The sequence below is a fragment of the Apteryx mantelli genome, chromosome 10, assembly GCF_036417845.1.
Source record: "Apteryx mantelli isolate bAptMan1 chromosome 10, bAptMan1.hap1, whole genome shotgun sequence".
Taxonomy (NCBI): Eukaryota; Metazoa; Chordata; class Aves; order Apterygiformes; family Apterygidae; genus Apteryx; species Apteryx mantelli.
The window spans coordinates 23496993-23520452 of NC_089987.1; the positions used below are offsets into that span (position 1 = coordinate 23496993).

The 23460-nt window shown below is 60.6% G+C and overlaps 3 protein-coding genes across 3 annotated transcripts in view; 2 read left to right on the forward strand and 1 right to left on the reverse strand.

Annotated features, from left to right (window-relative positions):
• Nucleotides 1-8433, forward strand: ZNF319 (zinc finger protein 319). Its single transcript, XM_067302734.1, has one exon. The coding sequence runs from the start codon at nt 379-381 to the stop codon at nt 2044-2046; it is 1668 nt and encodes a 555-aa protein (XP_067158835.1). The 5' UTR covers nt 1-378; the 3' UTR covers nt 2047-8433.
• A 3533-nt stretch (nt 8434-11966) lies between these two features.
• On the reverse strand, nt 11967-14256 carry SPMIP8 (sperm microtubule inner protein 8). Its single transcript, XM_067302839.1, has 4 exons — nt 14046-14256; nt 13521-13582; nt 12581-12746; nt 11967-12067 (listed from the first exon to the last, which is right to left on the reverse strand). Exons 1-4 carry the CDS (start codon nt 14254-14256, stop codon nt 11967-11969), a joined length of 540 nt encoding a protein of 179 aa, XP_067158940.1.
• Nucleotides 14257-17164: 2908 nt separating this feature from the next.
• The window catches only part of CNGB1 (cyclic nucleotide gated channel subunit beta 1), a 33354-nt gene continuing 27058 nt past the window's right edge, over nt 17165-23460 (forward strand). Inside the window, exons 1-11 of the mRNA XM_067302840.1 lie at nt 17165-17269; nt 17591-17642; nt 17826-17889; nt 18041-18170; nt 18427-18469; nt 18785-18866; nt 19223-19307; nt 20958-21000; nt 21582-21735; nt 21830-21905; nt 22438-22471. Coding sequence (XP_067158941.1) covers nt 17165-17269; nt 17591-17642; nt 17826-17889; nt 18041-18170; nt 18427-18469; nt 18785-18866; nt 19223-19307; nt 20958-21000; nt 21582-21735; nt 21830-21905; nt 22438-22471 — 868 coding nt within the window. The remainder of the gene's footprint in view (nt 17270-17590; nt 17643-17825; nt 17890-18040; nt 18171-18426; nt 18470-18784; nt 18867-19222; nt 19308-20957; nt 21001-21581; nt 21736-21829; nt 21906-22437; nt 22472-23460) is intronic.

Here is a 23460-nt window from a genome sequence, read left to right on the forward strand (position 1 = left end):
TGTCCCTTGGACTGCGTTCCTCGCCCTTCCCAGGTGTGAGCCCGTCACAGCCAGTACGGAGAAGGGCCTCCTCTTGTCTTCAAGACACTTGTTCCTGCCTTCCTTTTCCCTTGTCCAAAAAAAAGAAGAAAAAAAAAAAGCCAAACCCAATACCTGGTCCACAAAGAACTTCTCTGATCTAAGGAAGAGCCTGTGGCATCTCTGTCTCCTCCTTGCCTCCCAAGATCCTGGCTGCGGGCTGGATTTCCTATCCTCGATTTCCGGATCAGCTACAGAGAATCAGGATCTTGGATACTTTTGATTTTTATTTTTACTAGAACCTTTTCAACCAAGAAGCTGAAGCTGTCACTGCTAAAACCCCGTTTTTTTTTCCCAAGCATGTCAGAAAGCTGGCAGCAGCAACAGCAGCAACCACAGCAGCCGCCGCCGCCACCACCGCAGCAGCACCATACTGGGGCTGCCACCCTTCCAGAGCACTCCATCCCGCCGAGCACTGCTGAGAACCCCTTGGGCTGCGCTGTCTACGGCATCCTGCTCCAGCCGGACCCCAGTCTGCAGCACCACCAGCACGCTCCGATCCAGGCTGGAGAGCCCTCCCACAAATGCGGGGTGTGTGGCCATGACCTCGCTCACTTGTCCAACCCCCATGAGCACCAGTGCTTGCCAGGCCATGACCGCTCTTTCCAGTGCACCCAGTGTCTGAAGATCTTCCACCAGGCCACTGACCTCCTTGAACACCAGTGCATCCAGGTGGAGCAGAAGCCTTTTGTGTGCGGCGTGTGCAAGATGGGCTTTTCTCTCCTCACTTCGCTGGCGCAGCACCACAACGTCCACAATGGCAATGCCATGAAGTGCTCTATCTGCGAGAAGACCTACAAGCCTCCCGAGGCAGAGCACTCGCAGCCTCTTGACCCCTCAGAGAAGCCCTACAGCTGCTCCATCTGTCAGAAGACCTTCAAGCACCTCTCAGAGCTCTCCCGCCATGAGCGCATCCACACGGGAGAGAAGCCGTACAAGTGCACGCTGTGCGACAAGAGCTTCAGCCAGTCATCCCACCTGGTGCACCATAAGCGGACGCACAGCTCGGAGCGGCCCTACAAGTGCACGGTGTGCGAGAAGACCTTCAAGCACCGCTCGCACCTGGTGCGCCACATGTACGCGCACTCGGGGGAGCACCTCTTCAAGTGCAATGTCTGCGAGCTGCACTTCAAGGAGTCGTCGGAGCTGCTGCAGCACCCCTGCACGCCCAGCGGGGAACGGCCCTTCCGCTGCGGCGAGTGCCAGAAGGCCTTCAAGCGCCCCTCGGACCTGCGGCAGCACGAGCGCACGCACAGCGAGGAGCGGCCCTTCAAGTGTGACCTCTGCCAGATGAGCTTCAAGCAGCAATATGCGCTCATGCGCCATCGCCGCACACACAAGGCCGAGGAGCCCTTCAAGTGCAACCTGTGCGAGAAGGGCTTTGTGCAGCCCTCGCACTTGGTGTACCACCAGCACGTGCACGGCATAGAAAACCTCTTCAAGTGCAACGTGTGCCAGAAGGGCTTCAACCAGTCCTCGGAGCTGCTGCGGCACAAGTGCGTGCAGAACGCAGAGCGGCCCTTCAAGTGCGCAGTGTGCAACAAGTCCTACAAGCGGGCCTCGGCCCTGCAGAAGCACCAGCTGGCCCACTGCGCCGAGAAGCCGCTCAAGTGCACGCTTTGTGAGAGACGTTTCTTCTCCTCCTCCGAGTTTGTGCAGCACCGCTGCGACCCAGCCCGTGAGAAGCCCCTCAAGTGCCCCGACTGTGAAAAGCGGTTCAAGTATGCCTCGGACCTGCAGCGCCACCGGCGCGTGCATACGGGCGAGAAGCCCTACAAGTGCCCCTCGTGTGAGAAGGCCTTCAAGCAGCGCGAGCACCTCAACAAGCACCACAGCGTGCACGCCCGGGAGCAGCAGTACAAGTGCATGTGGTGTGGAGAACGGTTCCTGGACTTGGGCCTGCTGCAGGAGCACAGCGTCCAGCACACGGCCGAGGGCGCCTACCAGGTGGCTGCCTGCTTGCCGTGAGCCTCCCGCCCCTCGGCGGCTTTCAGCTTGCATGTGACGCTCCTGAGCCTCGGCCTCCCCTTCCCTCTCCTCGGTTGTAGATGGCCTCCAGGGAATCGTGGGGGAAAGGGGAGGTAGGGCAGGCAGTCGGGTGAACTTTCCTCTGGCCTCTGTGGTTGATGTGCCACCTATATTCCAAGGGTGATGGATGATGTGAAAAGCTTGACGGGGGTGGAGAGGAAAGGAGGGCTGTGGGGAGAGGAAATGATGCCTGTAGTTGCCTGGTGTCTCCTGAGCTGTAGTTCACACTGTATCTGCAGTTCCAGTGCCAGGAGCTGTCAGGTCTCTGCTCAGCTGTCCTCTGTGGATGGCAGTCCTTCACGTGCAGCTTCTTTCCCCTGTCCTGTCCAGTAAGGTCAGTGGAGAGAGCTGGGTAACTCTCCTCTTGGAGAGTGCTTGGGAACAAGGGAGAGCCAGCCCGTCCTTCTCCCTGGGTGTGCTGCTCAGCGACAGAGTAGAAAGTTTCCACGGCTGGGATCTCCCGGCTTGGTTAGTCCAAGTTCAATTGAGTGACTCAAGAGGACTGTTTCAGATCGGTAGCATTGATTGACTGCCCTGACCTCCCCTGCTCTCCCTCTTTCTAGAGTGTAGGAAGGGAAAAGCCATGGGGCTGCACAGGTCCAAAATGCACTTTGGCATTGCTGCTTTTGCGGTCACTGGCTGTAACACTCTGCGAGGGTTTCGAGCAAGCCTGCCCGTCCCTGCTCAGCAGCACGGGGAAGAGTAACAAGCACTGCGCGCTCCCTGAGAGTGTGGCGAGGGGAGTCTCCGCGCTGTACTTCTGGCCAAGAGCCTGGGGTTTGCAGTCTGCTCCTTGAGGGACCTAGCTCTCTGAAGACTTACCTCCAAGCCCCTTCCCTCCTTGTACTGCTTGGGCCATTAGTGTACCTCCAAGGGCTGGGGTCAAGCAAAGGGACATCTTAGCAGCTGAACACTAACGGGTGAGGCAAACACTACTAATAACCTACAGCTTCAGAAATGAGCTTGGCCATCTTCAACTGTAACCCACGCTGTGTGCCTGGGGCTTGATGTCTGACTTGCTGGGAGCAAAATAGTTCTGTCCAGAGTGAGTAGGGAAGAATCCTTCCTGGCCTATGGGGTCAGCTCCATGGAAAGGGGAAGGTTAGCAGGAGGTAAAGGAGGAACGTATTTTTCCCCCTCTAATGGGAGTCCCTTTTTTACCCCTCTATTCTTTCTTTATCTCTTCTGTATTTTTCAGGTTTTGCACAGTTCCTGTAAACATCACTTAAAAATAAATTTCCCCTTAGCAAGATTGATGCAGCCTCAGGTGTTTTCCTCTGCAGGGTTTTGCTGTCTTCTCATGACCAAGAGCCTTTTGTGTGCCAGTTAGGTGCCTTCAAGGTTGAAGGAGCACTTACTAGGTTGCCCACCGTCCTTCCCTTCTCCATCTTCACTGGCCCTCGTTTGAGTTAGGAGTGTTCTGGCTAGCTGTTTTACTGAGCAGTAGCTAATAAACTGCCCGTGTGCTGCCCAGGCGATGAGGACAAGTTTAATAAATGTCCCCAGCAAATATAGACAGATTAACCTTGCAGAGCGTTGGCCTGTGCCCGCTTTGCTTGTAGCAGACGCTAATCTGAAAGACAGAGGAAGGCTTTTTGTCTCCATTTCCAGCACTGTCAGGAGGAACAGTGCATTTCCGCAGCGGGCTGGGACAGTTCAGTGACAAGTCTGACCCCGGGGCTGAGGCTTCTTCATGTGCGGCTTTAAGGAGTTTAAAATAAACCTTGCTCTCTGCTGCCCAAGGAGGAGGGACTGATGCTCATCTTACTTCATGCTGCCTCAAAGATGTAGAACTTCCTACCAAGTTTTTCTGTCTGCATTTCTTTTTCCATTTTTTGCTTTTTTTAAAAGCATTTTGTTAATATTCATTAAAAAAATCCTGTATAGTTTAACTTTGATGTCATACTGGATCTTTTAAAAAAGAAAAGAGAGATGTGATAACCTGGATTTTTAAAGACCCCTCCAGTTCTAGGTAGCTGGCTTTTGATGTTTAATATATAGTGAGTTTGGTGTATGCTTAACTATAGGAGTAAAAATGAATTGAAAACGAGAAAAGCTAATACTGTCTTTGCAGAAGGGCTGGGCTTGGTGGTGCTGGAGGCCTCCCTGGTTGAAGTTTAGGTTCAGAGCTGGGGAACTAAAGCCCATGCTGTCAAAGTGCAGTCACCTTGTGCAGCTGGCCTCTCTTCAGCTCTAAAACCCCTCCGTCTGCTGGTCTGTGCTCGTTCCTTGGAGATTTGCTGGGAATAACCAGCACTTCTGAACTGGCTCGTGAGTTAACAAACGCATCTTTAAAATTATATGAAGGTGAAGATCTCTCTCTGAGTCCTCTCCGGGCTCATGCTGGTAGTGGAAGCGCTGCCTGGTAGGTGCGGGTGTGCTGGCTGAGTGTTATGCTTTAGACTCCTTAAAGTGGTCAAATGGCAAACAACAGGCTGTTGTGTAGTAAACACCACACCCTCGAGATAAGGAAGGCGGCTGTGCAGGCAGATATACCTGTGTACTTCCAGTGATCTAGCCCTTCTCAAGTGGGGAGATAGGCAAGACAGGGGACTACCTTGCCCGAGAAACGGGTCCTTCCTCCTGCCTTCCCAGCGGAGGTTTGTTTGCTTAGGTGTCCGCTCATTAGCTGGGAGCACACGATCTGTCATCTCCATGGTTTCGCAGCCAGTTTAGAAATGCAGCACCCACGTGAACCCTTGTTCTGTTCCCGTCTGGCGTCAGCGCTTCCTCGAGCTGCGGTTAACTCTCTGCTCTTGCCCAAAGCAGCCCGACGCAAGTGTTGTGCTTGGCTGGAGACAGGTCCTGCCGAGCGAGGCGTTCAGGCTGACTGCTTGAGCATGGCGCTGGCAGCTTTCTGCCCGGCTGCAGGGTTAGTCGCGGGTTCAGGACCCAGAGCTGGGAGGAGGCAGAGAGGGGAGGCTCACTTTCGTGGTAGGAGAAGGTGAAACGGAGCCTGCTGGCCTGAGAGGCTCTGTGGCTGTGCTTCCTTCCGAGTCAGCTGCTGGCTAGAGGAGAGGTTTGGAGAAATCACTAACGCGGACACCGAATGGCTGTACCCTACTGTCTCCTCTCCCTGGGGACCTGAGTGATTCTGCAGTTTCTCTCTGCCTCGGTGGCTTGGCAAAGTCATTGGAAAAAGGAGCCTCACTTTCTGATTTTGGCAGTCTGGTGTTCAGGGCGGAGGAGGGAACGGGGCTGCTCTGGCCTCTCTGCTGCGATCTGAGGCTAGTGGTGGGTCCCGGACGCAGCTCTGCGATGTGCTTTGCTCTGGGTTGCTCAGCTGCTGCATGAGCATGGAAAGCCCTTAGAGGGACAGAAAGGAGCCCCGGCTCCCTGTTCAGCACGTGGAAACGGTGTAGTACGCCAAGCGGAGAATGCGGTCAGGTCTGCGCACGTGAGGGGCTGTGCTCGGGCGAGAGGAGATGCTGTAGAGAGCTCTGAGGGGACAAGTCTGCAGATCCATGTTTTCAAACCTGGTGCCTGTGAGTAGGCACCTAGGTAAAGACCAGGCTGTGTAGGGGCACCAAGCACTCGCAGACCTCATTATGCTTCATGCAGCTGGGCCTCTCCTGCCATCTCATCGGAAGACCTGGTCACCTTTATCTAGGTGCTTCCTGCATATCTCCTTCATTTCTTTTTAAGCCTTGATGTTTGAAAGCACCTTCATGCCATGTTAAATCTGCTTTGGGTAGGACTGGCTGCGGGCCCATGGTGACTTGGTCTCCTTGGTTTTTTTGCTGCCCTACAAGAGCCTGAATCCAGTGAAAGTCTGTGGTGGAACAGGGGATGGCTTTTGCCGTTAGACCTCAGTGTTAGCAGGTGAATGTTCCTGCGTCTTTTGCTGGCGGGTTATGAACCTGGCCTGTGTGGAGCAGGCCTTACTGAACGGCCACTGATAGCCTTGATTATATTTTTATAAGGAGATTGTTTAGTTATAAGCAGCTCCATTTCGTACGGTTGGGCTGGGGGAGCAGGTTGGTCTCCGTTGCTGTGCCTTTGGGACTCGTTTGTTCTTTTAATGTGGGGGGAGAAGTGATGAAAATAGCATGAGGCATGCGAGCGTCAGGAGAGCAGCTCTGGGTGGGGAGGCAGGGGCCGGCTTGGGGGGACAGACGTCCCCTGGGTGTCACACTGCAAAGGGCTCCCTGTTAACTGTTTGTATTTCCTTTTCAAACCAAAGAGCAGTTGTGGCCAAAGCCTCTTTGGAGTAAAACGTGTTTCTAATCTGTACCTGCGTTGCACTTCACTTCTGATGTTTCTTTCAAGAGACTTGCAGGCTTCTTTATGCTGCCTCTACGTGGCTTCACGTGTTACTCATCGACCCGTAGTACCTAACAGAGTCACCACGTTGGAGCTTGTATTGTATCAGCCCTTAGCGAGTGCTGAGGAACTCTGTGCCCATGGGTGTCTTCAAGACCTGGTTGCCAAGCTGTTTGGAGATGCCCTCTAGGGCTGGAGTAGGGAATAGTCCCTTCTGATGGGCTCTTCTCTTCTGGCTTTCGCACACGGGAAGCAGGCAGTTTGAACATAAGACACCTTTAGGAAGGCAAGAGGGGAGTGGGTTAGGTTGGCCAAAGGCTGTTTAGAGACTGTTCAGGAGATGCATCCTGCCCTCTGGCTGCTCTGTGCTTGCTCCCAGGAAGAAGGGGGATACTTGGGGATTTTCATCAACCTTCTCCTCCCCTTACCCTACCTGCAGGATGCCTTTATCTGTGTCTTGACTCCTTCCCCTCCACAGTTATTTTGATTATACTTTTGTAAGAGCTTCTAGGCTTCTTTGCCCTTTGTTGGATTCTTCTTTGTAAGCAATGCTTTGTTTTCATCCCTTTTCCATTCTGATTGCTTGTCTCTGTGAGATCTTTTCCCCCTCTCCTTCCCCTCGGATTCCTCTCTCAGGCTGAGGCTGGTCCCAGGTGATGCGGGAACCGCTGATAATGAAGTTGGGTGTTTGGGACTGTGAATCTCACTGGAATCCAGTGGGTGTTTTGGGTCCATCCCCCCATGAGGCCCCCCCGTCTTGTTGGGCTTGTGTGGTGCTAGGAACGCCCCTGTGGCCTGGCAGTCTTGGCTTTATTGGGTTGTGTCTGTAGTACAGCTAGTCCTGGCAAGTTAGTCTGAGCAAGTGTCCCATCGCTTTGGAGTAGGAGTCAGAGCAGAGCAGTACGAAACAGGCACCAGGGCTGGAGTTGCCATTTCCATTGCCACATCCCCAAGATGAGGGATTAAGTCAGTGTAGGGCTGTCAGGTGTTCCTGGGGAGAAGTCATGGAGCTGCCTGGGCTGCAGTTTGACTCTTGGATCCCCCTGGGAATGCCTGCGGAGCTGCTCAGCAGATCACGCAGATGGCTAAACTGATTTTAACCATGGTGTGGAAACCCCTGGGACTGCAGGTATGCCCTGGCTGCCCCAGGAGCACTCTGGAGAGCAAATGTGACCCCTGCAATTGGGGTGGAAAGATGCATGTGCTGTCATCTTGGGGTCCATGTATTGGAGTGGGGGGTGAGGGGGAAAGCATCCTCTGACAGTGGTTTGGGACTGTCTCCTGGCACTCAAGTCTGGCCTTGCACTGTTAGGAGGGAGGAGAGCACTTTCTACACTTTCTTTGGGTATTTACCGTCAAGTCCGGGCTGCAACCAGAGCCTGGGTGTTAACTAACGAAGCAAAAAACCTGTACGTCATTGTTCTTCAGAGCGTGACTCTCTCTGCTGGGTGGTGAGTTACCCTGCGGGAAGGTTCCTGCACACGCATACATAACACTGAGATGCAATAATGACAGGCAAGCAAGATTTGGGGGGCTACGGCTCTACGTCGGGACTTTGGCAAGCACAGCTTCTCTTGCAAGCTGCGAGGCACTGTGCTTCTTCTGCAGCACTTCTTTGGCAGCCATCTCCGAGCGCTTTCTGGACATGAAGAAGCTGCTCTCACAGTGTCCCTGGGGCACTCGGCGAGAGAGCAGGACCTCAGGTTGGAGTTGTACCCTGAGGCACTGCGGTCTTGTCTCTCAATGTCGCTGAGTGGTGGACCTGAGTGATTACCGGGGCTGGGGAGCCTTGTTGAGATGGAGACCTTGCTGCAGCCCCAGTGAGGTTCCCAGGGGCTCCTCGTAACCTGTGGTTGTGGCTCTGGCCGAGTTCCCGGGGCCGTGGGAAGTTGTAGCCAAGGATGATGAGGTTCGTGTGGCTTGCAGTGCCTTTAACACTGCTCTCCGTGTGTTTCTAAGACGATACTCCATGTATGTGTGTATATATATTGTATTAACACATCCCGCTCTTCTGTGTGAGTGTCAAATGGTTTTGCTTTACTAATAAATTTATAGTTATTTATACCTTCCTGTGGGTGTGTAAGATTTCTAGAGTGGAGGCAGCGTGCAGGGCATTGCCTGCCCTGGCTGTTTTTGTGACTCCGTCTGGCTCTGCTTGATTTTTCTTTTTTTTTTTTCCTCTGAACTGTTTCAGTGGAGAAATGATGGCTCACCTGTCTGGTGCCTGAGAGTCCAGACACGGGGAGTGGGCAGGCATCCAGCAGCAGAAACCAACAGCAGGAAGAGCCGGAGATGTGGTTTGCCCCTTGCTAAAGATGGGACAGCTCTTTTTCTGGAGGGAAGCTTAGTGCCAAAGGCTTCTGGCCAGAAACGGCTGCGTGGTTCAGTGATAGAAGCTGATGCATGTTGCGCTCCAAGGACCCCGATTACATTCCTGGCTGCTACTGCTTTGCAGGAGTGTTTCTGCAGACCCCCATCCCATGAGCGCAGCAGAGTAGCCTGATGCACTGGGTTGGTTGGAGACCTCCAGATAAAGTGAACTTCTCCAACCCCCACCCACGTCAGATCAGAGTTGATAGTGGGCAGCTGGATCCGTCACTGGGACAGGACTCCTCTCCTCCTAGCTGTGCTGTATCTCCAAGGAAGACATTTGGGCCGCCCCAGGCAGTGTTTGGGATCGTGCCCGGTGGCTGAAGGGCAATGCTTTTCCCAGCTATCCTACTTCCTTATTCTCTGCTAGATGATTTCCATGGGAAGATGAGCATTTAAACTGCATTTAATAGTCCTCAATGGCATCACTGTTTGAACTTTGTGGGTTCAGCGTTCAGGAAATATTCTGTATCTTCAGGGCAGGCAACCAAAATTCGTGGAAACCACTGGTGCTTTGCACAGGCTTTTACTTGCTTGTCTTTGATTTCACTAAATCATGGTAAAGCTGTAGAATCTGGGCATGCACCAAAGTGTTAAGCCTCGGTTAGAGTCTAACTGGGGGGAGGATTAGGAAAGGTCGGAGGAGAAGCAGCTTTGCCCCAGCTGATGATGAAGTTGAGCTCACCTCTGCCCCAGGAGCACTGCTCCTATCACTGTTGCTCTCGCCCCACAGCAGGCATTGACGGAGGACTCTATCTGTGACACTGGCATTGCCCATTTGCAGGTCTGGGCCCCGCTTTCCCCATCAGTGGTGCGTGTCCTCCTCGGCTGGTTGCTTTGAAGGTGGAAAACCTGGCTGTGTCACTGGCTGGGAAAGCTTTGGAGTTCAGGACCCTGGGTGAAGCCTACCACAGAAATGCCTCCTCTTACACTTAAGAGCCACTTAACAACTGGTTGCCCTTCCAAAAGACCTTTCCTAGCCTAGCAACTGCTTGAGGTTTGATATGGAGACTTAACAGTGTTTTCTGTGTGGGCATCATGGATAGTCCCTCCTCCCTTATCCCATGAACTTAAAACCTAGGGATGCAAATGGAAAGAAAGCACAAGTGGATGGAAAGTAGCTCTGCTGCCTGCCCCATGCAGTGAGGCTCCAGCAAATGTGCCCAAAGTGCTGGTAGCATCGCCCATCTGAGGAGCCAGGCCTTCTCCTTCCTCCCCTCGCCTCCTCCCTGGGGGGCTCCCTGGACATTGCTTGCAGAAATAAGCCAAAGACCTTTGTAGGCAGGTCTGGCTCGAAGATGGGGTGTACCTGGTGTGAAAGCACTCGGAGGAGATGTAGGTTTAGCTATCAACAGATGCTGTTTCTGTTGAACCCGTTGTTAAAGGGTTTCACGAGCCTGAGCCTGCAAACGTCCATGTAAAACTGTCTCCAAGGACGAGGGTCCCTTGTCTTTTGTGCCATTGTCACTTGACCTTTCAAGCAGAATTGCCTTTTTAGGTAGGACGTGGGCAGCATCCAGAGCGTGGACCAGGCTTCTTCTGGCCACGCCGCTTGGAAGGGAAGAGCGGAGAAGGGCCACAGGTGGCACCGGGCTTCTCCCTGCACCCCTCCTGTGGCTGCAGCGCGCTGGCCGCCACTCGGGACCTACGCTGTCTGGGGCAATCTGTGTTGTTGAAGGAGAAGAAGCACCCTCGCCCGCCTGTCTCGGGTGAGTATTGCTTCTCAGGGCCCCCCCTTCGCTCAACTTGCCTTGCAGACGGGCAGCAGGACCTGGGCTGGGTGCCGGACCCCGCTCCCTGGGGAGCTGCAGAGCCCCCTTGCATGCGGTAATGCCCCGCGCGTGGGGGGCCAGGCCGGGCCTCTGAGAGCAGCGGGCGTTAGGCCAGATTAAGAGGCCGGCGTCGATTAATATTGCGCCGGGTGCGATAAGCCAATTTAACGCAGCTCCCATCTCAGGAGCGAAGCTGCCGAGGAGCTAGCGCACGGGTTGTCCGGCTGCCGCTCCGATCTGGCCCGTGACGGCTTTCATCCCTCAGCGGGGTGTTTCTCCTGGCAATCCAGGGTTTTCGAGGCATTATGCTACAGCCCCCCTGTGCCCTGCTTTCCGGGCTTTCCCGGGCACGAGCCGCGTTAGGCTCGCTCGTCTTTTTGCAAGGAGGTTTTGCTTTTATTGCCGGCGAGGAAGGGCCGCGCGTCGCTGCCGCCGGGCCCTCGGGTGGCCCCCCGGCACGATGGCCCTTGCTGGTGCCTAGCGCCAGGGCCGGAGGTAGCGCGAGCGGCTGCGGAGGCAAGCGGACGGGGCGGTTGCGGGGCCCGGCCAATCCCGAGGAGGGTGGAAACGGGGAGTCCGGAGGTGCCTCTGCCGCGCCGGAGCCCTACCGCCGCGGCGCAGCCCCCCTCCCCGCCGCGAGGCCGGAAAGCGTCAGCGTCCGGCGTTTCCCCTTCCCGCTGCTCCCCCAGCCCGGGGGCTCCTTGCCGCTTGGCAAAGGGCCCGGAAACCCCCCGACGGGCTTGGATTCATCCCGAGGAGCGACTTCCCTGCTGCAAACTCCTCCACCACCGGCTGCCCGGCGCTGCCCACGGGGAGGGCAAGAGCGGGTTCGGGACGGTGGTGCCACCGGCTCTGGGTCGGCACGGCTGCTCGGCAGCTCCCACCGGAGCCCGTCATCCCGCTGGCTGCCGTGCGGAGGTGTGGGATGCGGCCGGGCCGGGTGCCGAGGGGCTTGGAGTGGCGTTTCGCGGGCTGACGCCAGGCTCGGCGTCGCTCTCTCGCGAGCTCTTTTGCCGAGGTTTTGGGGACCAAGCTGGTCATTTCCTGGAGCATCTCGGACCGTCAGGCCGGTCCCACCAGGCAGGAGCTCTGGAGGAAGCCACACATGGCTGCCCCGGGGCAGATCGCCGTGTCCCTGTTCCCCTTCCCCAGGCGGTGACGGTGACGGCGCCGTGCTGGCGGCAGCTGCAGCGCTGGCGCGAGGGTGGCTTGGGCAGAAGCTTTTCTCTTGCCGTCTCCCCCGTGGCGAATCCCACGCGCTTCCCATCCGGCGCGGCCCTCCGTGTCCGCCGCCCGCCCCGTGCCGCCCGGGCGCCGCCGTGCTCACCTGTATGCCGTCCCGAAGCTCCTGAACACGTCGCTGCAAAGCAAGAGGGGGGGAAAAAGCCTGAGCGGCGGCGGCGGCGGCGGCATGGGGACGGGGCCAGCGGGGCCGCGACGGCCGCCTGGGGCCACCTACAAGCTGCTCTTCAGGAGAGGCTTCTGGCCGTATCCGCGCAGGCCGGCGTCTTGCCAGAGGCAACGGGACTGGTCTGCGTAGCGGCTGCACCTGGGGCCTGCCGGGAGGGAGCGGGAGAGCGTCGGCACCCACCACGATGCCCACGTTTCGCTCCGTCCTCAGGACCCGCAGGGATCCGTTTGCTGCCGATTCCTGCTCAGGCAGGGAGCAGCTTCACTAGCCGGAATGCCAGGGATGGGAAGGAGGGGAGAGCTGAGGCTGGGCAATGGGAGCCAGGGGGAGCAGGGCTTGGGACAGCGCAGCAAGCCCTGCTGAGCCATATCTCTGCCATTACAATCAGTGGCTAACGGAAACAGTCATCACTCCGCTTCAGAGTGAACAGTCTCAGACGCACGGGGGATTTCATGCTGTCTGAGCCATCTTCAGGCTCGCATTGGTTAGGTTCACTCTGTGCCTGCCACCTTGCTGTCTGTTGGCCGTGACGGCTTTGAATTTTAATAAAGCGAAGGTGAGCGACTGGTGTAGCAGGCCAGCGCGTGACCGGCGGCCGGGCCCTGCGGCTCCCCCTTCCCCACGCGGCTGCCCCCGCACCCCGGCCGACCGTTCATACCCGCGCCGGGCAGCCCGAATTCTGCAGACGGCGAGACGAAGCGGGACCAGTCGTCCACCGCCTGCGTGTAGCTGGGCCACTCTTCCCCCTTGCGGCCGGGTGCCCCCGGTGCCACGCTGCCGACCCCATCCCTCACGGCAAGCAGCGGGCCCCGTTCCGGCAATCCCTGCGCCGAGAGAGGATGCGTTTCCATCGGCTTCTCCCAGGTAGCCGAGTAGGTGGAGAGCCGGGGTGCGATTTGGGAGATCCGGCTCATCCGCCCCGCTCTGCCCTCCTGGAGCAGCCCGGCAAGCTGCTTCCCAGCTCCGTGCCTCAGTTTCCCCAGGTGCAGAGCAGAGCTGATGATTCGACCCTCTTCGTCGCACGTGGGGCGCCCCAGGGATGGGGAGCGCTACGGAGGTGCCGGCCGCTGGAATAGCGACGTTGGCACCCCCCAGGCCGGCTGTCCGCTCTTTTGGGGACCTTCGCCCAGCAGCAGCCAGCAGCTTTGCCCCGTTCCCTCCTGCACGGAGCCGGCTCCATGCTCCTGCCTGGGGAAAATCACGGAGAAATCGCAGTGAAAACGCTCCAGATTTGGCAACACGCTCCTCAGTAGTAACCGATTAAAGCAGGGGAGGAGGAGGAGGAGGAGGAGGGACAGATTGGAGTGTTAGGATGCAGATGGGAGCCAGCAAATCCATCAGCGGCCCCGGGAATGGAGCTAATCCCGCTGCCAGTGCTGCGCTACGGCTCGCCTTGCTGCGGCCTGGGAAGTCCCGGGAAACCCTGCTGGGAAGGTGCTGCCGCAAGGCCTGTTGCAACGGGGTGTTTTATTAAAACCGCAGCTTTATTCAACATTGGGGCTGATCCCCGAGCGCTGCGGTGGGACAAGCTAAGGAGACGGGGTCCCGCCGGGTGCCCGTCGCGGGGGGCTGGTGGCCGGGGGCCGTTCTCTGCTCACCAGGCCGGGGGGACGTGGGCAGGGTGGCCCCGGCAGGGCGAAGGAGGCTCTGTCGAAGTCCTCTGCAGAGAACGGAGAGACGGGCCGCGATGCTCAAGGAGGAACCGGGGCCTCCGGCACAGCTCCCGGCACCCCAGGGTGCCCGGCTGGCTGTGCCACCCCAGCCCCTGCAGCGCAGCCGGGCCACCCGAGTGTCCCCAAGCCCTGGCAGAAACCAAAGCTCTTCCACGTGCTAACGACACCTCTCTCCTGCTAATTGGGGAGCAGCTTTGGTTGGGGGAGGCTGGAAGATACGGGTGACGACGGGGAGGAGGGAGGCAATAAGCCATGCCTGGGTGCTGATTGCCCAAGGGAGCGAGGTGGGATGGGCGAAGGGACAACTCTGATCCAGCTAGGAGCTGCCAGAGCAGCTTGGGCTCTGCTGGAGACCAGGACACCAGTCTCCAGCCATGCCTGTAGGGGTTCTGCAGGCTTCGGTGAGCTGCCACCCATGGGTGGCCCCCGGCCGCTGCTCAGCGGCGTTACCTCGGGTGCAGAGCGTGCTGGTTCTGGCGTGTCCATCCGGGAGCTTGGACGCGGCCATGTCCATGTGGCGGATGGTCGGCAGCCTGGGGTGGTACAGGTCCTCCTTCACGCCTGCCAACATGCTCCTCGGTGGCCTTGGTGGGGCAGCAGGGCCCGGCCAGCCCCGGCAGCCGTCCCCCGGCCACGGCGGCGCTGCGCAGCTCTCGGCCATCGCGGGACGCGCGGGGGGGCTGGAGCGGCGAGTGAGCACGGCACCGCGGGCCCTGGCACGGGTGCCCGCCCTCTCCCCGGGATGCGGGTGCAGGGCTGGGGGCCGCGTCCGACCTCCCGAAGCAGGAGACACCGGATGCAACGGGGACATGGAGGCTGCTTGTAGGGGAACCCTCGAGGGGAAAAGTAGCCAGCGCAGGCAGGGGAAAGCTTGTCGGAGTGGAAAATACTAATTTCGACTAACCCCAGGAGCAAAAAGCCCGGGGAAGCAAGGTCTTACACGTCCTTGGCTTGTTCAGGTCAGTTCTAGCTCGGCCCTTCCTCTCTCCTGGTGGGTTTTGAGCTCGGTCCCGCTGGAGCCGAAGCTTCGGTTGCCACCAGCTCCCTGCAAGGCAGCGTCCCCCTCGGCCACCTCCGGGCCACCCCAAATCCAGATCTCCAGATCAAGCTTTCAGGCCGGCTGCATCTTAATTCCTTAGGATGACGTTGCTGCAGAGTGGATAAGAAGATGGGAAATGCCGAAAGCTGCAGTGAGGCCGCTTTTTCTCAGCTTTCCTTGCCGGGCGCCAGCATCTCCCCGGGGCCGGCTCAAGCCGCTGCCGTTCCGTTTGCCGCCCTCTTCCTCCCTGCGGCAACCAGCGGCCGCTCCGGACCTGGGTGCTGGGTGCCGGGTTGCCGGGGCGCCGGGGCAGCGTTCCCCGCTCCCATCCGGGCTGCCCGAAAAGCAGCGTTTTGCACCCCCAGACCCCCCGCCTGCCGCGGGAACGGCCCCCCAAAAGGCACTTTGCTCCCCCGCCGAGGGCGGCTGGAGCAGGGCGATGCTTCGCCCCCGGGGTGACGCCTTGCACCCGACCCTGCCCCATGCAAGCGGCCGGTGCAGGGGGGCACCCGAGGGCTCGGCGGGGTGAAACGCTCCGTTTCGGGGCGCAGCCGGGCCGGCGAGGGGCTCGGGGCGCTACTGCCCGCGGGGCGCTCGCCCGCGGGACGGGTCGGGGGCGGCGGGGGGCCGCTAAACGGCTCAAGCGGCGATCGGCGGGCTCAGCGCGGGCAGGATTAGCTCAGCGCTGAGCCGCTCCGGCGCCGCGCGGCCTCGCCGCCTCCCGCCCCAGATCGCCGCGCTGCCGCTGCGCCGGGCACCTCGGCCCGCAGCCCCCGGGGGGGTTTCTCCTCCCAGGGCACCGGGGGGGTTCGGACGGCCCCGCCGCCGCGGGTTTACGTCCCCGCGCCTGCCTGCGCCCGGGCTAGAGGACGACCTTCGCTGCCTGCGCTGCCGGCACCCAGCGGGGCCCGCGCCCACGCCGTAAGCCGCTCCGGAGGGCTCCGAGGGGCTCTTAGCACCCGGTTTGGTGTGTGGGGGGGGTCTGTCCGTGCCGTCCCGCACCGAAGCGGGGCTCAAACAGCCCGGCCTCCTTGCGCGCCGGCCCGCGGGGACACGGGACAGCTGGGCGCTGGTAATCCCCCCGGCGGGGAGCTAATCCCGACCGGGCTGGGCTGCGGGCGCCAGGGCAGCCCGCTCCGTCCCGGCGGCGCTTTTCCGGGGGCTCCCCGGGGATTCGGCCCGCGGCGGCAGGTGGGCGACGGAGGCGGCCGTGATGGAGGGGGGGGTTGATCCTCCAAAGTGTCCCAGGCGCGGGACTGCGGCTGGAGAGCGGGACCGAGGGCGGCTCGGCTCTGCTCCCCGGGGCGGCGACCGAGCTGGCTGGATTTTTTGGGAGCGCTTCTTGCCGGCTGCAGCCCCCGGATAGGAAGGACGGAAGCGGGTTCAAGGCGAGACGCAGCCCCCAAAGGCACGAGGGGGCCTGAGCGAGCGCGGCACAAAAAGCCGGCGCTGCCTGGCCTGAACGGGGACGCTGGGCTCCGCACCCTGCTCCCGCTTTTGGAGGCCGAGCCGGGGCACCTTCGCTCCCGACGGCGCCCGCCGTGCAGCGGCGATGGCCCGGACCGCCTGCCTGTGTAGCTGCCCGGTCTGCGGCGCCTTCGCGGACAAATCTCCGGCTGCTTATTCGTATTTCTTCGAGCAAATAGCTTCTTCAGGGACGCGCAAATCTTTCCGCGCTTCCCTTGCTCTGATGCATGGCCTCAGCTCTGGCACTGTCCTTCCCGTGCCAAGGACAGGCTTAAGCTCCAGGATTTTACACCTGCGCAAGCTTTATATCCAGCAAAGGTGTGGGGGCACAGGCGCGGGGAGGGGGGTGGCCGGGGCCGCGCGGAGGCTGCAGCCTTTGGGAAGCAGGCCTTTGGGCAAGGCGACGCGGGAAGAGAGGGGGCAAGGTCCAAGGAAAGTTGACGCCTTGGAAATTTGTCCAACGCCCGGCAAACGGCTGCGTGCCAGTCGAGCGAAGCCGTTCCCTAGAAGCGAAACGAAGAGGGGCGTACGTCGGCGCGCGGATTTGCCCATAAACACGTTCCGCTCGAGCTGCCCTAATTTAACATCCCTCGGAGGAAATGACTTTAGCACTTTGGGGAAACGCAGAAGACCCTGGACAGAGCGTCACCGTTTCGGCGCGCTCTCTGCTGCAGTTGTGCCCTTCTCCCTTCCTAGCTCCAGGAACGGAGAGTTGTGCTGCCGGAACAAGGTGCAAGGCGGAAAAAATTAAACGGGCGATTGCATTTGGGAAGAGGCGGGTTAACAGTGTCCGAGCTCAAAATAGAGGGTGTCATTTGCTCGTGGTGACGGCGAGGGGGTTGGTGGCGAGTAGGACCTGGTCCGGGCGTGCATGATGCGGGAGAGGGAAGGAAGCCCGAAACCTGCTCTAAAGGGCTCCTGCCTCGTTAATACGCCGTATCTGCCCCGGGGATAAGGTAGGGGGAAATTCACCCCACGTCCCCATCGAAGGGGCCGGATGCTGCCGCCGCTCCTCTTCCCGGAGGGCAGAGGTGACCCGGCTTTGCCGCCCGCAGGCGGCGGGATGCTCGCCTGGATCGAGAGGGTGGTGCCACAGCCTCCGGAGCCCGCTCCCGCCGGGAAGGATGAGAGCCCGGCACCCAAGGCCCAAGAGGTGGAGCCGGCGCAGGTGAGCGGGGAGCGAGCCGGGAAGAAGAGCTGGATGGGGGATGCTCCGGGTGGTTTGGCAGGCTCCCGCTAGGGTCCGTGAGCGTGCCAGGCTGGGCGCAGCGCGGCAGAGCCCCCGGGTGAGCGCCAGCATCCACGGCGCCCCCGCGTCCCCAGGGGCACGTGGGCCGAGGCACGGTCTCCTTGTCCAAGCTGCGGAAAAGGTGAAAAATCCCTGAGATTTGCAGCCTCCTTCCAGCTAAGGTCAGGAATAACGCAACTAGGGATGTTAACGTGCCCAACTCTTCCTCCGAAACCGTCTTTTCGCTGTTTCGCCCTAAAGCTGCCGAAAGAAAACGCCAGTGACCCCAAGGCTGCTCCTGACCGCCCGGAGGGTAAGTTCCCGCGGTGGCGATGCGCAGTGATTCAGGCGGATCGTCAGCATCCGCTTCTCCATCGCTGCCTGTCCCGCCGTGCACGCGGAGCCATGCCTGCCGGACCGGTCTCCGCACAGCTGGTGCTTGTGGGCGGCCAAAGCGCTGATGCCCGTTGTCTTTTCTTCGCTGCCGCCATCGAAGGGCCGGAGAAGAAGGTGGAAGTTGCAGTCCCCGAGGTCCCAGCGCCGACGTCCGTGTCCAAGAGGTATTTCTCTTGCGCGCGCGCCTGGGGTGGGGGCTCTGCACGGACGTGGGTGCCCCGCCGTCGGAGCCAGGGCGCCTTGCCGGCCGGGTCCCTGCCGCAGCGGCCGGCTCAGCGCCGCTCCCAGCCCCTCGTTCCTTCCTCTTCCTCGCAGCGTGGGAGGCAGCGTGCTTTCCTGGCTGTCCCAGGGGCTGGAGAAGATGATTCCCCAGCCAGCGCAGGCCCCGGGGGCGCCGCAGGCGCTCGGGAAGAGCTGCGAGACGCGCGTCGATGTTGCCAGTCAGGTAGGGGACCCCTGAATTTTTATTTATTTTTTTTCCTCCTTCTCCATTTCTCATTTTCTCCCAGTGCTAATCCGGAGCGCGGCCCCTTTCTCCAGGCATAAATGCTGCCCCGCTCAGGTCCCTGCCTTTGTGCATCTCCGGGGAAAGGGCAAATTCCCTTCCCAGCCGCTCTTGGGCAGCCTGTCTCCTGCCCGGCACCGGCCGCGGGAAGCCCCCCGGCCGGTGGGTCGGTAACAGCCTGCGCTTGACTTTGCAGACCGAAGTCCAGATCCTCAAGGAAGAAGTAAAGGATGCTCCAGGTAAGGCGGCAGCTCGGAGCCCTGTGCGGGTGCCCAGCCCCTGCCGCGCACCGCTCGAACCGTCCCCCGTGCCGAGGCCGAACGTCGGCGTAGCCCGAAAGCTGAATTAAACGTCCCGTCTCGCGTGCCGGGGCAGCCCTGGGTGCGTGTCCTGGGAGCGTTCCCATCCTCCCGGTTGGCCAACGCAGGGCCTTGGGCGGCTGGGAGAGGAGCCGGGAGCCCCGAGCGGTGCGGGTTACCCCTCCGCGCCGGGCGCTCTCCCCTCAGCCCCTGCTCTCTCCCCTTCGTCCTCTCCTCATCCTTTTCCGCTCGCAGGGATAACCTCCTCCAATCCGGAGAAGGACAAGCCGGAAGCCTGCAAGGGTGAGGCCGGTTCGGACAGCGCTGCAGAGAACTGGTAGGTGTCGCGGCGCCTTTGCAGAGCCGACGGCACGTGCTCCGTGCGGCTCCAGCCCTTCCCGGCCGCCATCCGAGCGGGGTTTTGCCCCGCTGGCGTCTCCGCCGGGATGTTCCCCCGCGGCGATAGTGAAGCCGCTGGAGAGACGCATTCCCGCGGTGCCTCCGTGTCGGCGAGAGGCCCCGGATGGAAAGCTCGGAGCAGGTTGCCCTCGTTGCCCGGAGGGGAAGGCGCCTCGGTCCGTCCGCGGGGCTCGGAGGCGGGAGCCGGGAGAAACGCCGTCCGCGGAGGAGCTCGGGGCGGGAGCGGAGGGGGCCGCGGGACGAGCCCACGAACGCGGCGCGCTCCCTCCGCAGGGCGGCCGCCGCGAGAGTCTTCGACTGGCTGCTGCAGGGCTTCGAGCGGATGGTGCCGCAGCCGGAGGCGGTGAAAAAGCCCCAGGTGAGCGCAGCCCGGCCGGAGGCACCGTGGTGTGCCGTGAGCATCGGCACGCGCCCGCGACCGCGCGCGCACCGGGGCCGGGGTGGGCTTCTCCGCGAGCACGGAGGTACGGGCAGAGCCGGAGCTGCTCGCGTTGCTACATCCCTCCTTTCCCCGAGACATCCATCCGCCTCAAGCCTCCATGCGGAGGCGGGAATTTGCCTGCTGCTTTTCCCACGCTCGCCGCCAAGCAGAGGGGCGCCCGGGCTCGGGGTGCCAAGCGCCTCGCAGCAGCAGATGCCTCCTCTGTCGCAGCGTCGGCCAACGCCGCGCTCAAAAAACGGCGTGTTCAGAGCTTGGTCTAAAAGCGCAGGCCCACGTGCGTGCGGGGCACTGATTTTTTTTGGAGCCCTGGTCGTCCCGTGGCCGCAGCCGGGATCCACCCCCGCGTTTCCCACCGCGAATCAGCCCTGCAAGCGCAGCTCTCCGGTTTGGAGAAACCGGAGCGCTCAGCCCCGCGCGGCGTGCGGCGGAGGAGGGCCGTCCTCACGGAGGGCAGCTGCTTTTCCCATTTTGGATGGCTTTTTCTCGGTCACTTAAGGCGCGAACGCTGCGTTCGGAGGATGCCAGGCAGCCACCCGCTGTGCGAGGTTGGGATGCGGCTGCTTCGCCCGGAGCAAGCTGAGGACGCTTGGTCTAGGAGGCCACGCGCTGCCCTGCAGCCCCAGCGGTGGCAGCCCCCAGCCTGCATTTCCAGCAGAAGCAACACTTAAAATAGTGGGTTTTCCATGACCAAACCGTGTCTTCCTCAGCACTTCCCGGCTTTTTTGGGCCTAAAAGCTTGCACGGTCAGGACAGTTTGGTCCAAAAACCATGCAAAGCTGTTGGAGCGGGCAGCCTGAGCAGGGCTCCAAGGCTTAGCTGGGACGGAGCAGGATGCGGCCACCCATGTCCTAGTGCCGGGCTCATCCCGGCCGCTAGGAAAACCAAGCTGTGGGTGAATGAGGGCCGTGAACCCGGCTCTTAAAGCTCGTGGGAGCTTGCTGGGTTTCCGACACGTGCCTTGACGCAGGCGAAGCCGCCTTTTCCCTCCCGCTGCCCCGGGAACGATGTAGGCTGCCACCAACTCGGGGCTCGGTCGCTGGCCGAGAAGCAAGTCTTTGCTCCAGACGTAAAGCAGTCGCCTCCGCGCCGCGAAACCGGCCCGGTTCCTCCTGGGCAGAGCTGCAGCTCAGGGGAAGACGGCTGGGGAGGGATCCAAGGGGCCTCTCCGCTCTCTCCAAGCCTTGCCGGAGCCACCCAGACGCATCTTCCTATTTGGGCCAAACATTGCCTTGCCTGAAAAAAGCAGTGGGGAGGGAGAATTCAACGTGCAAACCGCTTTAGGATTAAAAACAAACAGATTTCTACGCGCAAGCATCCTTATCCCTATCTCCGTTTGGGACCGGCACGGGACTTAAAGGCTCATATAAAGCAAATGGGGCTAAAATTATGGTTTAGGGTCTCTGGCCCGCGGTTGCTTATTAAAGTGTTTGGTTTGGTTCGGGGAGAGGGACGATGCCGGGCAGGATGACGGCGAGCCGGAGCCTGCCGCGGCCCCTGGCTCGGGCAGGGCTGGGGGCGGCGGGGTGTTGCCGCGTCCGTCCCTCTCCGCCTGTCCTTCTGCCGCAGGAGCTGAAAGAGGAAAAGCCCGCAGAAGCGGCCGCGGCGCCAGGTGAGCAACTTCCCGCCGGGAAGGAGGAGCTGCTCCCGCCCTGCTCCGCGAGACCCCCTTTGCGTTTTGTTTTCGGAGCGCCCTTTAAACCCTTAATTTCTCTTTCCATGCTGCCTGCGCCCGCGTGCTGCTGAGCGCCGAGCGTCGCTCCCGGCGTGGGCAGGCAGAGCCGGCGGATGCGCAGCGGCGCTCCCCGTGCGTCCCCCCGCGCGGGCTGGGGCCGGACCCCGGGCTGCAGCCCGGCGGGGTTTTCGGGAGCCCAGGCTTGGTGCAGGCAGCGGCTCCGCTCCTGCCGCTGGGAATTGCCATCGTCCCTCTGCCCCGGTACTGTGAAGCTGCCCTGCACGATGAGGATGCTGGTAAAGGGCGGGTGGGATGGAGGTATCCGAACCCCATGTGTGCCCCCAAACAGTCCTTGTCCTCATCCCGGGCTGGGTCTTCCTGGGGCCGAGCTGATGGGGAAGTCCCCCGGTCCCTGTGCGCAGCGGTGAATCTTCCTCCCTCGCTCCTCCTCGTTGCCCAATTAAATAAGTATTTCGGCGTTGCCTTTTTTTCCCTTCTCTCTGCATAAACCCGAGCAGATGCAAAAGGGAGCAAAGACCAGGAGAAGCCCCAAGGCAGCAGCTCCACCAGCCAGAGCCTGCCGGGAGCGGCGGAGCAGCCAGCGGCCGCCCCGCAGCCGGAACCCGGAGCCGCCCTGCTCCCGCAGTCACTGCCCGCCGACAGCGGCAGCGGGTAACGGCGGCGGCGCGGGGCCGGGGAGGGACGGCGGCGGCGGGAGCCGAGCAGGCTCCCGGAGCCGAGTCCGACGAGGGGTTCTGCCGCGCAGGCTCTTCGGCTGGTTCGTCCAGGAGCTGGAGAAGGTGATGCCGCAGCCCGTGAGCAGAGCGCCGCGGGACGCTCAGGTGCGTAGGCGGCTCGGGAAGCGACGCTGCGCCGCGGGTCGCGGCGGGCTCATGGGTGCCCGGTGCTGTGCCTCGCTCCCTCCCCACCGGCTCCTTCCCGGGAGAAATCCCCGGCACCTTGGCACCGTATTAGTCTTCCAGTTTAGCTGAAAAAAAGTCGTATTTCAGCAGGGAAAGAGTCCATTTAATGCAACGCAGCAGTAGGTGGAAGCCCGGCAGGGAAAGGGTGTCGGGTAGAAATCGCGTGGGGCATTTAGGGTAAAAGGGGCAATAATTCTGCTTGCTGTACGAGAAAGGGCAGTGATATTTTAAAGGGGGACCTTTAAAAGGTCCTCAAGACCGAGGATGCGCTTTCCATCCCCGAAGCTCTTAGTAACAGGGCTTTGGGCTGGGGCACCAGTCTCATCGTGGGTCAGGAGCGAGAGACGCCCCGTGTCGGTCCCCGGGTGGCCCAAGTCGGTGGCACGCGCGCCCTCGCCGTGTGGCCAGGAGCTGCCGACGGCGTCTCACGCTTTCCTTTTCCTTTTGGTAGGAAGGAGCAGCAACCTTGACTCCTGTGGAAGAAAGTAAGTGCTTGTTCATTCCCACCACGTCGCTTAACTTGCAGAGGTTGGACACGTTTAATGAGGTGGCTGAGGAAGAGGGACTGCTGCTAGTCACCCGTTTTACATGCTAACCCGCTGCCGGTGCTGTTTTGGGAGCTCCCAAAAACACCCGGACAAGCTGGGTGAGGCCATCGGCAGCCATCGCTGCCGGAGAACAGGGGACAGATCCCAGCTTGGAGGAAGGGGCTTGCAAAAAGCCCCCGTGATCCTGGGAAAGCCGGAGCACCAATTTGGAAAGCTCTAGGGATTTTTGGAGCCCGGAGCTCCCGCGCACAGATTCACCCCTGGGGATTTCGGCACCGAATGCAGCGGAGGCAGGAGAGCCTTGGGGCGTGAAGCCCTTAAATCTGAATTTTTGAGATGAGTGCTGGCATCAAGGTCTCTCCTCGAGCTATGCCAAAGGGATGCTTTCCAAGCTGTTGGGATCTGACCGAGGTGCGCGCTAGCGGTGAAATCCAAAGCGGCCGCACTAGTTAACCTGTTTCACGTGTTTGCTGCTGAACTTGAGGGCGTTTTCAGAGCCTGGTGCAAAGGGTCCAAGAGGTACCTTGGAAAAACAAAAATAACTATCGCTAGTAGGTTTAAATATGTTATCTGCGGGTCTGAGCTTTGGTGGGGAAGCACCTAGGGCTCTGCCTTGCTGCTCGCCCGTGCCCGTGGAAGCGTGGCATGCCCCAAAGGAATAACTCGTGCAAAAATGATCCGTATGGATGGCCCTCCTAGGGCAGGAGAGCCTGCCCGCCACCGCGTGTGCCGCGCGGCCTCGTTGGAAGCAAAGCGGTGATTTTGCGGTTGTCGTTGCTGTCGCAGGGCCGGTTTCAAATGATCCTCGCGCAGCGCGCGGCGCTGTTTCCGGAGGCAGAAGTCGGGGTTGTCAGCCGGGGCGTGAGATCTTCCTATGGGAACGCGGGTGCCGGCGCCCCGGCTGGGAGCGCGGACGCGGAGCCGCT